This window comes from Stigmatopora nigra, chromosome 8 (assembly GCF_051989575.1).
Source record: "Stigmatopora nigra isolate UIUO_SnigA chromosome 8, RoL_Snig_1.1, whole genome shotgun sequence".
NCBI classification, from domain to species: Eukaryota; Metazoa; Chordata; class Actinopteri; order Syngnathiformes; family Syngnathidae; genus Stigmatopora; species Stigmatopora nigra.
The window spans coordinates 5341874-5354296 of record NC_135515.1 but is presented as its reverse complement, the minus strand read 5'-3'; the positions used below and the strand labels follow the sequence as shown (position 1 = coordinate 5354296).

Here is a 12423-nt window from a genome sequence, read left to right as displayed (position 1 = left end):
CTAGATTGTATAAAAAAAGTTGTGTGTAAATTGCAGAAAACAGTGTAAACATTATAAGGGTTTACATGCTAAATTGAGAATTTACATATGTTCCCATGTTCTCTAAAGCTAAATACTGTATTTTACTATTGACTACCACTGATGGTAGCAGATGTCCAATCCATTTGGACTGAGAGGTGTGGCAGTAACAATTCACGGCACAGCAAACGTAATTTAGTGATGCATTGTTGTGTCCTTATGCACACAGAATTTTCTCCACTTTGATTACATTTGCATTGGCCACAAAAATAGGCCAAAAAATGTATTCAAACTGTCGTAACTTGCCTGATATTCTTCGAGTTCTCCTTTATAAAGTTCAATTGTGTGTTACCATCATCATCATGTAAAGACAGGCTGCTGGATGTCACTACATCAGGGCTCTGAGGAGATTAGAATAGAATAGATTGCTGTTACTAATGGACTTTTATTAGTAAATGCAAAAGGATGGGGAGAAGAATGCTTTGGTGTGACCCTAAAGATAGGTCAACCCTTTCTATCAAATTTGTGGTTCAATCCTTTGGCAACTAGCTTTCTGTTTCCCTGTCTTTCTCTATCTTACCTTCGGGGTGCTGTCAAAATCCATCTTGCTATGAATTTCCTTCATTATCTCTTTGTAAACTGCATCTGCAGAGTAGGGGGGAAAAACATTCAGCCCCATCTATTCTTCAAGCTGGCTGCAAATGAACTACTTGTGTTTTAGTTTCATTTAATTTTTCAGACAATTCCATTGTAAAAAAAAAGGAACCTGAATTTATCATGATCTAAATACATTTAAATTATAAAGTTAAGGTTACTTGTAGTGTCGTTGTTATATATCGCCATTATTTAAGTGTTTATTATGATAACCCAACTAACCTGTTCCATCTTCACTTACATATCCCAAGTTGACCCTGGCATGTGTAGGCCCAGCAGGCAGACTTTGTCCATTGTTTGATTCCTCCCTCCTGTAATTACCCAAATACACAAGAAAAAGTCATCTTTAACTCGGAAATAGCTTAAAAAAAAGGCTTTAAAATAAGGTGACAGCTATCAGATGTGCTGCTACTTGGTGTGACATAATACGACAGCAATATGAAATGTCAAGTTCAGTCAATTCCCTCGGTACATCGACAGACATGACTACCGTTGCCTGGTTGTTCACCCTCCTACTTCAAAAGGATTGGACGTCTGCTAGTGATGAAAAGAGCTTCATTTTCTGGTTATTGTTAACAGTTAATTGAAGATTGTAGAATGAATTCCTCACGAATGTCAGGATAATTGTCATTTTATAAGATGATCATTAGAGAAAGCCTTGTATTGTGAGTTACCAAGAAGTTCTCACCTTTAATATTAGACCCATCATATTGTGTAAGAATGTATAAATGAAGAATTACTGTCCTGGTGGTGAGTGCATCTGTAACAGGGCCAAATAAACAAGCAGGCAACTGACATAGAGCGAGTCTTCCTTGCCTTTTGCCCTAGAGTCAATTCAAAAACTGTGATGCATTCCATCTCATCCTCAACCCTAATAATCAAGTGAACATTTTGGCTGTTCAATGTGCATGGTAGGGCTTGTGAAAAAATCCTCGTTAAGAACCGGTTCCACCTCCACTTGATGATAAATATTGTTGTCGTCAGCAAAGTAACGATGATAGTAAACACACCGTTGAACAAATCTGCTGTCCTTCTGGTTCTTGCTTTAGAGAAGCAACTCCTCCTTCAGCAGAGAGAACAGTTGCTATGGGTTACCTCTTCCCCTAACAAATGTATGCTTAACGACTGTCGACAGGAAGGCAAAAAATGCTACCAAAACATACTGCTATTCATACAGTTACTGCTTTGTTCAAATACTGGAGTTGGTACTTTAGACACAGCAATCAGTCAAAGAAATTCCTTCTTCACTTTCTGTTTTTTTCAGAGCCACTCATCTGCCAAGTAACTTGATCCTCAATGCGGGCCTGTCTTTCCAGGAGAAGCCAGGCATGGTGACATCTGAGGCTCAATTTAAAGGAAAGCCCATGATTGCTATCTGGACTGCAGCAAATCGGTCTTCCCTCCACACACTTGTTCAGTTATATCGATTGGATGTAAGAGCACTTTAGTAGCTGGTTCTGTTGGAAACAGGTCAACTCAAAGGAGGTGCACAAACTGTAATGACCCTTTTGAGATGGGGAGAAAAGGGATCCAATATAAAAACTAGCAATGGTCCTCAACCATTTGCTATTTTAGATAGTTTTGTTCACATTTGTTGATGAATTATGACAATACAATGTCCAAACCCTAAAAAAACGGCAGTCAATTTAGCTGATTTGAAGCCAAATTGAGCAACTATGATAATCCTGGTTCTGATAAAATGCCATAACCTTTTAAAAATGGCTTCACATCTAGAAAGGGACAAACAATTTCCTCCCCAAGCAGTAACATATCACAGGCCTTGTATTGTTTTATCATTAAGTGCACCGTCAGTAAGAAACAGGTTTTACGAGACCCAGTTGTCTACTTGGAAAGCCTATAAAGTGCATTTCACCTGTGGTGAAGAATGCTGATAAATAAAACTAGCGCTATCTCAAAAAAATAAAGACATTCATGTCTATTTAGTGCAAGCTATTATAACAAAAATTAAAAGTGCCTCAACTAAGTAAGGAAACTTTATTGGCAATATTGTCTAACACTCGCTAGGATTGAAACTCTTCCAGAAAGTATTTCCAAAAGACATTGGAAAGCTTACCTTATCACATCCTGTGCATTTTTCTCTGAAAGGCAAAGAGAGAACATTTTTAGCACAGGAATGGCATAAACCTAAATTCATGTTGAATCTTAAATCACCAGAACTACGTATAGGACAGTAACATACTTGCATTTATGAGTTTGGGATCCTACCCTAATCGGCTCCAGTTAGTAGAAAGTTAATGAGTTTTGTAACAAGGCTCCAACATCATCGAACAAGGGTGTAAACAATGTTAGTCCCATGAGACATGTAAAACTGTTACTGTTGCCAAGAGAGAAAATGCCTTTTGCATTATATAATAAATCCCTCCTTGCCACAGTCTCTGAGGGGCCACCAGAGCATCTCCTTGAATTTTTCCGATAATTGCAAAGGCCACATTACCCTCACATACGCTTCAATTAAAGACAGCGGCAAGCACCTTCATTGATATGCAAAACATTCCTCTTGAGCTTTTCAAGCTCACATTTTAAGACCCTAACAACCACACTGATGGTAAAGAAGCACTCTGGTAAAGAAACAGCTGCTGGAGATAATCCTTAGGCCCTGAACTACAGCCACAATTTCGATACAGTGGGCCCCAATCCGTTATAGGGATTACGACAATTTCTAAATGTCTGAGTCAAGACCATTTTGTTGTTGTTGTTGTTGTTGTTGTTGTCAGGGGAATTTCATCCCCTCATAGTGTTCATGCCAGAACTAATTCTACCCTACTTTTTAGCCACACTACTGTATATAATGCACTATTTTATCACTCCAACCTTATTAGAGGATTCACAAGTATTGACTTTTGCGTTTAGAAAGGATGCGCCCTGTTTGACTACATCGCAAATCAGATTAGGAATAACAGTAAAAGTGTCACACTAACAGTGGTTTTAAAAAGTGTTACTGTGACTTGCAGTCATTCCAGAACTTTAATGTAGTATCATAAAGGCTGTCCCAAATACCTCTTTATACAAAATTAGTTGAAAAAATAATTGTTATATTACTAAATTGTAGTATTAAAACAGATTCCTCCCAGAACACTAAACACTCTAAATTCTAGTTTGATTCTAAAAAAGTGTTTGTCTCTACGTGCCCTGCAATTGGCAGCCTATGCTTAGTTGGATTAGCTACAGCACCCTCTCAACCCTTGTGAGGATAAGCAATACAGACGGTGAATAGATGAGTGAATTTTAAAAAGGTTATTTGCAAATGTTAAAACACTTGAAAGTTCACTGAAACGGAAAAAGTCTGTATCAAAGCACTCTATGAAAAAAATGTCCTTTAAAGTAATAATACTGTTTGGTGAAGGTGTTAAGAATAATGTATTGTACTATATTAGAATTGAAGTGTATCATATTAAAAACTCTTCATTTTAAACTATAGTTAATTCACACAATAGTTCTCAATGACTTATTTAATACATTTTTGTTAATAGTTCTTATTAGTGACAGCAACTAATCAACCATGCATTGTTCCCATGAAGGTATCCCACAATGCTTATGTAAAAGTATTTTTCCTGACAACTAATTTTCCTCTATACATTAAAAAAAGGTTGTCCTTGGTGGAGACCTGCATCACAGTGTAACTACCTTGCTTCCTCATTATACTTTAATCATACTCTCTGCCCAGAAATGAGAAGAGGTAGGCGATAGTTATTTCTCCGAGCCAACGTAATTCAAAGTGCATACTTGCTTGTCTCCTTTCTCTGTAGAGGACAATGCAGATGCAGAGCAAGACAAGCAGTAGAAGAGCAGTGAGGGAGGACGTTACAGCCAATGGGACTCTGCAGTCATCTTCATCTTGCACCACCTCTGCAACTAAGGAGGGAAGGTCACATTGGGAAAACTATTATTGGCTTGAATTCAGTAAAAAAAGGTGTTTTGGAAAAAGTAGTTTTGCACAATGTTACCAACCCGATAAAAATCACTTCCCTCTCACTTGCAAACTAATGGAAATTTCATGAATTTTGATTAAGGCTCTAATGAGCATGACTTCTATATTTCAGTTTTCCTATTGGTAACTAAAGCATTATGTGAATTCTGCCCGGCGACACACATGCATGGCTGGCATGTCTCCTTTTTTCCTTTTTTTTTAAATAAGCTTCTGTGACCAAACAAGAAATCTGCCTTACAACAAGCACAATAGTATCAAAGAGTGCAGTAGTGAGTTGAATATATTATTTGTACTCTAACTCAGTCTCCGAATTCAATAGTACAATTTTTTCCATAACCTTTCCATCTGTATGGGTAAATATAATGACTTGAAGACACATGAAAATAATGCTTTGTTGTAGGAAGGCTTTTTGACTTTTATTAGAGAAAATGAAACTGGTTCAAGATCTGAAGACTTTGACCTATTTAGTTTTCTTATGGCTTTTGCTTTTTAAATAAATTATATCAAATAAAAAGAGTGCTTTCTTGTAAAATAAGCTCTTGGTGTCTCACCCACTGTCAGACGAATGCTGCTCTTCAGCGGTGTGGAGAGGGCAGACACTGAAGCCAGACAGTGAACATGTGAGCTTTTAGTTGCCGTCATGCTGAGGTTGCTTCTCACAGTGAAGAGACTCTTTCCCGTCAGTTCACTGCTAAGATTGTATTCACTCCGTCTCAACTCCACAAAAGAAACCCAGACAGAAAAACACATTATTTTCTGCGTAATCACACCTTAAATAACGTTCACTAAACAACAAAGTGAAGGCCTTCCATTAATTCATGTTTCCTTAACTAGCCAATTCCCTCAATGATCATGTTGGCCATTTCCGAATTTTACAACCTACAAGAAGAAAACCATTTATTCAAGCCATTTCCTCTGTTTTCTAAATAGCTTTGCCTATTCAAATGACATGACAAGGCTTGGTAACTATTCACCGCTGGCAGAGAACGATTCTGCCTGGAAGAAAATCTCATGTCTTGGTGAATTGTCCAATAAAATAGAGCATCCTTAAGGAAGGATGGCAGTCTTCTTGCTTTTAACATTCCTAGATTTATTCATTGAGAAGTTGTCGCCTTCATCCATCAGGCCAGTAAGAGGCAGTGCTGCTAGGATCAGTTCATCTGCCGCGCTGCTGTTAATCGACTTAATTCTCTTGCCAGTGGATGTTGAGACACTGCAGCAAAGCAGCTGGGTCCATCTGCAACACCCAGGCCACAGATCAGTGCTTATATCCTGGGGGGGCTCTAGCTAGGGCCCACTTCCATCCTTGTTTGCCGGATTCAGGTTCCCGTGGTGTTCATATAAACAAATGTAGATGAGCTTTATGCAATCATGGGGCACAATATTAGCTACATGTGCATATTGTAATGGAAAGGCTGCTGGAAAATAATGTTAAATGATGACTGAAACTGTTTATTTGCGATAACATGCAATGCAGGGGGCACTATATTGTTGTAAATAGAATTTCAATTTACTTGCATGGTGCCGTTTGAGTGGATTGTAAGGGAGAAGAAAGAGAAAATTTAATATATATTTATTTTATGTTACAGCATATTTCATCACTGCTGTGTATTTTAAACACAATTAAATTCATATGATGAAATAGAACCATTTTTAGGAGCCATCTTTCTCAGTATTTCACTAAAAATAAAGACCTCTTGGATCATTTCACATACAAGCTTTCAATATACGGCAGTCAACTAAGACATACATCTATGATGTGATCTCACAAAATAGTTACTATTAGTTTTGATAGTACCTTAAATGTGAGTGTAAATAGACATACTGCACATGTACATGTTGTTGTTGTTTATTTACCTTTTTACCATAGACTTCCCATTGCAAATTGGGGAGAGGGTACCATCCCATTGCATCACACCCAAACAGGACCAACTGCTCCTTTAATGCTATTGTGTGAACTCCAAAAACCTTCACAGTCCCTTTTTCTAAAATCAAAAAACAGAACAGGTAATTCATTTTGTTTATGGGGACAGAATGAGATTTTATCCTAAATTGATGCATTGGAATTATGGGAGTTACCTCAGGTAGCATTCAAAGTAAATTATATTACTCAAGAAATAGCTAGGAATACTTTTTAGACTATTTTTTTATGCTGGTTAGCTTCATTGGACACTCTAAATTGTGCCTAGTGTGAATGGCAATGGGGTTGCTGCAGTATATGTTGCCTGCCATTGATTAACAACCAGTCAAGGGTGTATCCTGACTCTCTCGCCCAAAGGGACGCTTGTGATCCTGGCTTCAGCTCACCCTTGAGCCTAATGAGGACAAACACCAGGGTAAATGAAGGGTATGCAGTGTGCAGGAAATATGTGAGAAAGGGAAAATACAATTCTAATATTATCAAAATAAGCATGCCATAATGATTAGTATTTCCTGAATTCAAGTGTTGGCAAAGTTATTGTCATTTGGTGAACAAATATTTTTAAATTTACCGGTACTGCATTATAGCAAAGATTACATAAATTAACACTTGATATCATCCCGGACTATGAGAAGGATGAGCAACAGTCCTACTTCACGAGGACGACTTATTTATAAGATGGGGGAAGGGACAGAGTTGATTGATTGAGCGCCTTAATGTGCCAAAAGCTTGACAAATGCTTCTCATCCTTTCCCCCTCATCTCGCACCCTGCAAGCCAAATAAGCCTGCTAATGTAGCAAAGAGGTACAGCAGGTTGTCAAACAGTAGCCAAAGCAAAGACAACTTGACTGTTGCATTTGGAGCCAAGAATATACTCCCAATTTAATCCAACTGAGAATACTTTATGTACTTAATGGGCGGTGAATATGGTATGAGTGTCAGCATCAATGGTTATCCATCTCCTCGTGCCCTGTGATTGGCCGGCAACTAATTCAGAGTGTCCTCTGCCTGTTGCCCATAGTTGGCTGGAATAAGCTTCATGTAGGGATGAGCAGTACAGAATACTAAATAAATAGTATGTATAAAAGAACTGAACAGATCCCAAGGCAATAGAAGGGGTGGGGGTGGTCTGCAAATGAGCCCCCATAATACACAACAGCTCCTTGTAACCCCACTGGAACATTTGGATCATTGGGAAAAAAAATGGAAAAAGCAGCAGATGGAGGAAGAATGTCAATAAGTGCAGGGTAACTGATTGGCTGTTGCGGACCCTTATTTGACAGCAGAGGGCATTGAAGCATTCATCAGCGTTGATTAGTTCACAAGAGCATCTTTAAGTAGAATAAAAGGACTGAAATGAGGGTGGGCGAAGATATCTTTCCTATATGGGCAATTAAATAGCAGAGGAGGTATCTGCAGCAGATTTGTGGCACTCTTCCAACACTCTATTTGAGGCTGCAGTACACAAATCAAAGAGTTGCTGACTATTAAGTGGACGTGCCAGGGTGCACTGTTAATTCCAAGGCTGTGTCAGGTCAGAGCAATCGTAATCGTCTGCTTCCAGCCAGCCAGAAGGGTGCGTGGGGTGTGTAGTGGAGGGTAGGGAGGAGGGCTGTTTTACTAACAGTACTATTATTGAGTGAAAATGTCAGAAGGGATTTTCAGTTCTGGCAAGCAATGGAGGCTCGCTTTAGAATTTATTGGAAAAGGTGATGGGTCATTGGCTTCCTACTGCTTTTTTTTTGCAGCAGGGTGATTTCGTCCGTTTTTTTTCTTTCTCCCATGTTCTCAATTTAAGGGCAAGGATGCAGATAAGCAGAAGGATAAGGTCACTGAAGCAAGAGTCCATACAAATCTTGCGGCATTTAATATCTTGTCAAGGCATTTGGGGTATGCCATTTACATGAGAATGAAGAGTACTGTGTCAGCAATATGAGGCAACATGTATCAGGAAAAAAAGGTTATTATTAGGATATTGTATCTCTTAATAAAACAGCCTATGGTAATTAATTAAAAGATCTGTGAGCTGAAATGTGTTTTATTTTACTATATATTTTAACATTTATTTGGAGCAGTAGGGAGGGCAGAAGAGGAAGACTAATATTATTCATCAATTTCTCGAGTATTGGTATTTTTCAGGGTTGCCAATCACTGATGGTACTCAAAGGATTACATTTGGACACATAAACACAACTCAAATACTTCAAAATATTCTACGTTTGGTGATATATTGATCCAATGACAATTCCAATAGACAACTTTTTACAATTCCCTAAAATGGGACTTTCCCATAAAAACTTTAATAATTCTAATATTTTAATGATGATGTTTTTGATGTCATGTTCATATTTAGTATATAAAGATATTAGTAAGTAGAGGTACCACTACACCTCTGTTTCTTTCACCTAACAAACATAGTGGTTATAATTAGCTATTTTTCAACTTCCTTTCAAAGAAACTACAAACAAAGCAGCTTTAAAAGCAAAATGCATGTTTTTTTCTGCCTGAGCTCATAAGTTGAAGCAGCAGCAGCAGCAGTGCGTGGGCGGCTACAATCAAAACAACATTTGCTATTTTTTTCTTTTCCCCCTCATCAAGGTTATTTTCAGTGTGTTTTGCAACCATGTGGACTGCAGTAGATTTTTTTGTAGGACTTAGGAGTGTCTTTTAGTTGCAATAACACAAGGAGCGGAAACCTTTTTTATGTGTTCCCTTCAACACATTTCCACTTTTCAGAAGAAAAATGTACCCAATAGCTTTTTTTAAGTGTCTACACCAATATTTAAAGTCAAAACGGCATACCTGGTGGCTTTTTCTAATAACATCTAACCGCGATGGATAAACTCTGGATTGACATGAAGACGTCTTTTAAATCTCAAGATTGCACTTTTGGCTTTTATCATAATCCCTACTACTTAAACATCAGCTCACTACTGTATAGTACATGACCTTATTTCCAATATAAGAACACAAGACAACTTGTGCGTGTTAAACAGGTAAGCTCATCAGTCACTTATAATCGAATACATTATGTCTAAGTAATGCTGTTTTTGTGAAGATGGAGAGTATTATATTGACCTTGAACAAAGAGGTTGGCTGTCTTCTTGGCACTACCCTGGATATTACAGCTTACTTGACCCTCATGTTGCCTTTCCACACTCAGGAGCAACAAGATCCAAGCTTTTCCATTCTGGCTTTTCTCTGCTGTCACATTGGGGATGGAGGAAGAAAGCACACCGTGAATTCTGGAGATGGTGACTGCCAGCGTGCTGTTTAGCTCCCACAGCATAACATCCCATTCTGTATTCTCTGTATCGCAGGTAAAGCGGGCTTCATCACCACTTAGGACAGTTAAATTGATGGGGGACAACTTTAAAAGAGAAACTGCAAAAAAGTCAAAGGAGAATATAGATGTTATACAGTATTCCAACACATAAACACAAAATAAGACTAGGAATTTTCTAGCAAACTGAGAAAAAAAACAAAGTTTTTATTATCAACATACTGAGTACTAATTGTAAGCCCAATTCTCATTTCAAGCTAGAGACTTATTTTTTATTTTAAATACTGGCAGTTGTGGTTTCCAGATTTCATTCTTTTTATCTTTCATGCCGCTTCTTTTCACAGGGGACCTGGGGGTGCTGGAGCGTTTGCCAGCTAACTATTGGGAGTAGGAAGGGTATATTGTGAACAACAAAAATATTCACACACACATTTTTGGGACTTACTCGGGTAAAACCCACACAGGCACAATTTGAAAACTACAAAAAATACTATTCTATCTACTATTTATTATATGACTCTCATAAAAGTAAAAAAACAAGCTCATTTTAACTTGTAAAGAGCTGTGATCAAATTAGTTTACAGCACAATTCAAATCATGATGTATAACTCCTTAACGGTGAACCTGGCCTTTAGTCTCATAAATTGTGTCCATTTAGTAAATGAGGCTTAGGAAGAAAAAAATTAAACGAATCTGAATCAAAGTTTGTTACAATCAGAGCATCATTTGAGCTTACTAGTGACTTTAAATTTCTATGGCTACAAGTTCCATTTGATTGTTATATTGAGTAGAAATGTTTAAAGTGCAGCGAGATCATGGGGGCCACCGCTAATTCGATGGTCTGTGGGTGTAAGCAGAAGTAGTGGCGCACTTCAACATAATCACTGTCAGGGCTGTTAATGCATACTTTACAGCCCTTTGTGACATCATTCTCATTGCTATTCAGACAAGAAGCAGTTTGATTTATGTTCAACTCACCTTGAGTGCTGCATGACAGAAGAATCATCGTCAGAACAAAAAAGTCCATTATAATGCATTTCATTTGAGGTAATCTATTCACTTTGGCAAGAGGGACCTGAAAATAAAACTATATTTGCATGAAATACGTATATAAATATACTATAAAACACATCTCTATCACTACTCAGCAAAATAATCCAAGTAAAGCAGAATTTTGGATCATACTATACCACTAAGGACAAATGAAACTAAAATTGAGTTATTTGGACATAACAAGGGGCATTATGGAAGGACAACCCAAAATAAACACTGGCAAACCACAGTATAGTAGGTGATGGTTCAATGCCGTGGCTCAAATTTAATGGTATTTCACAAAATTGGACCTAAAAATGAAAATATTGCATTCATAATGTGCATGTAGAGTTGATGGTCAATCTAAATTCCATTCTATACTAAGTGTGTCTGACTTACCTCATTGTTTGTGTGGAGCAGCAGCAAGAATCCCACCCAATGAATATATAGTAGGTTAATTACACTGGTCTTTATGTGTGGGGCTTCACTACATCACCCAAAACTGTCCTGTTAAATATTAGCAGAAGAGACTTTGCCCTGCAACACAAAACTCTCTCCCATGCATACATAAACGTTTGACTCAGAGAGCAAACAGAAGTCCTTGTACACTCTTCCCATGGAACATAAAAACAAATCCCAATCACTGAATGGAACTCCACATTAATTCATGTGTACTTGGTGGACCGCACTAAAAGCTTTCATTGAAAATCATTGCTTGTCAACTTTGTGACAGCATCCATGTTGTAGCACTTAAAGACTTTAGTAATGTGAGAAAACAAATATGTTTGTGTAGCTGGCATTAAACCAGCCTTCTATTGTCAAAGAACACATACCATACATCATTGCTTTTTCCATTAATGTTCTCTACTGCCTATCCTCACAAGGGTCACCCACCATACATCATTCCATTCAGTGAAATGCAGGTTTGTGGGATTTAACTGAATCTGCCAGAAATGAAATATACTTAAAAAAACAACGTCAAAATATTGTTCCCCTTGAAATCAGTTACTATGCTTTATGAATAGATATAATTCCTTCAACATTCTATATTTTATGAAGCACATTTTATTTCAGTGGTGACCAGACTATGCAATTCAACCCATGGAGAGGACTCCTTTTCAGCAATCTGGTGTCCTACATTTGCAATCAGTGTATTGCAGTCAGGTGCTTCTTATTTTCTGCTAAAATCTCATTGGTTAAAGTGTCTTTGCTGGATTGGTTGGACCAAAAACCAGCACCCACATAATTTATACAGTTTATCATTATGACACTTGACCCAAGTCAACCAAAAATCCTGCTTTTATTCACACGTGTGCAAATTTGAGACTTCTGGAACCCCTAATATGCAAAGTCACACAAGTACATGCAAACTACAAAAATGAAAATCACAGCCAAGTATACGCCATACTGTAAAATTGTAAAGCACTATTCCTTCATCATGCTCTATTTACTATCAATTTTATTAAGAGCTATCAATGTGCTTTAAAAAGAAAATCAGGTAGAGTTGCTTTCAGAGCTGCATTAAAATTTTATTCTATTCACTATAAAACAAATTTTTAGGGTGG

The 12423-nt window shown here is 37.6% G+C and overlaps 1 protein-coding gene across 2 annotated transcripts; it reads right to left on the bottom strand.

The window, feature by feature from the left end:
- Positions 1–262: 262 nt before the first annotated feature.
- On the bottom strand, positions 263–11936 carry igsf5b (immunoglobulin superfamily, member 5b). 2 transcript variants are annotated; one of them, XM_077723454.1, is made up of 10 exons: positions 11258–11936; positions 10805–10901; positions 9622–9927; positions 6479–6606; positions 5173–5338; positions 4417–4545; positions 2747–2771; positions 895–983; positions 599–663; positions 263–419 (listed from the first exon to the last, which is right to left on the bottom strand). In XM_077723454.1, exons 2-10 carry the CDS (start codon positions 10866–10868, stop codon positions 306–308), a joined length of 1086 nt encoding a protein of 361 aa, XP_077579580.1. In that variant the 5' UTR covers positions 10869–10901; positions 11258–11936; the 3' UTR covers positions 263–305. The 2 variants fall into 2 exon arrangements, with proteins under 2 accessions (XP_077579580.1, XP_077579581.1); XM_077723455.1 differs by having other exon boundaries at positions 272–419; positions 914–983.
- Between the last annotated feature and the right edge of the window lie 487 nt (positions 11937–12423).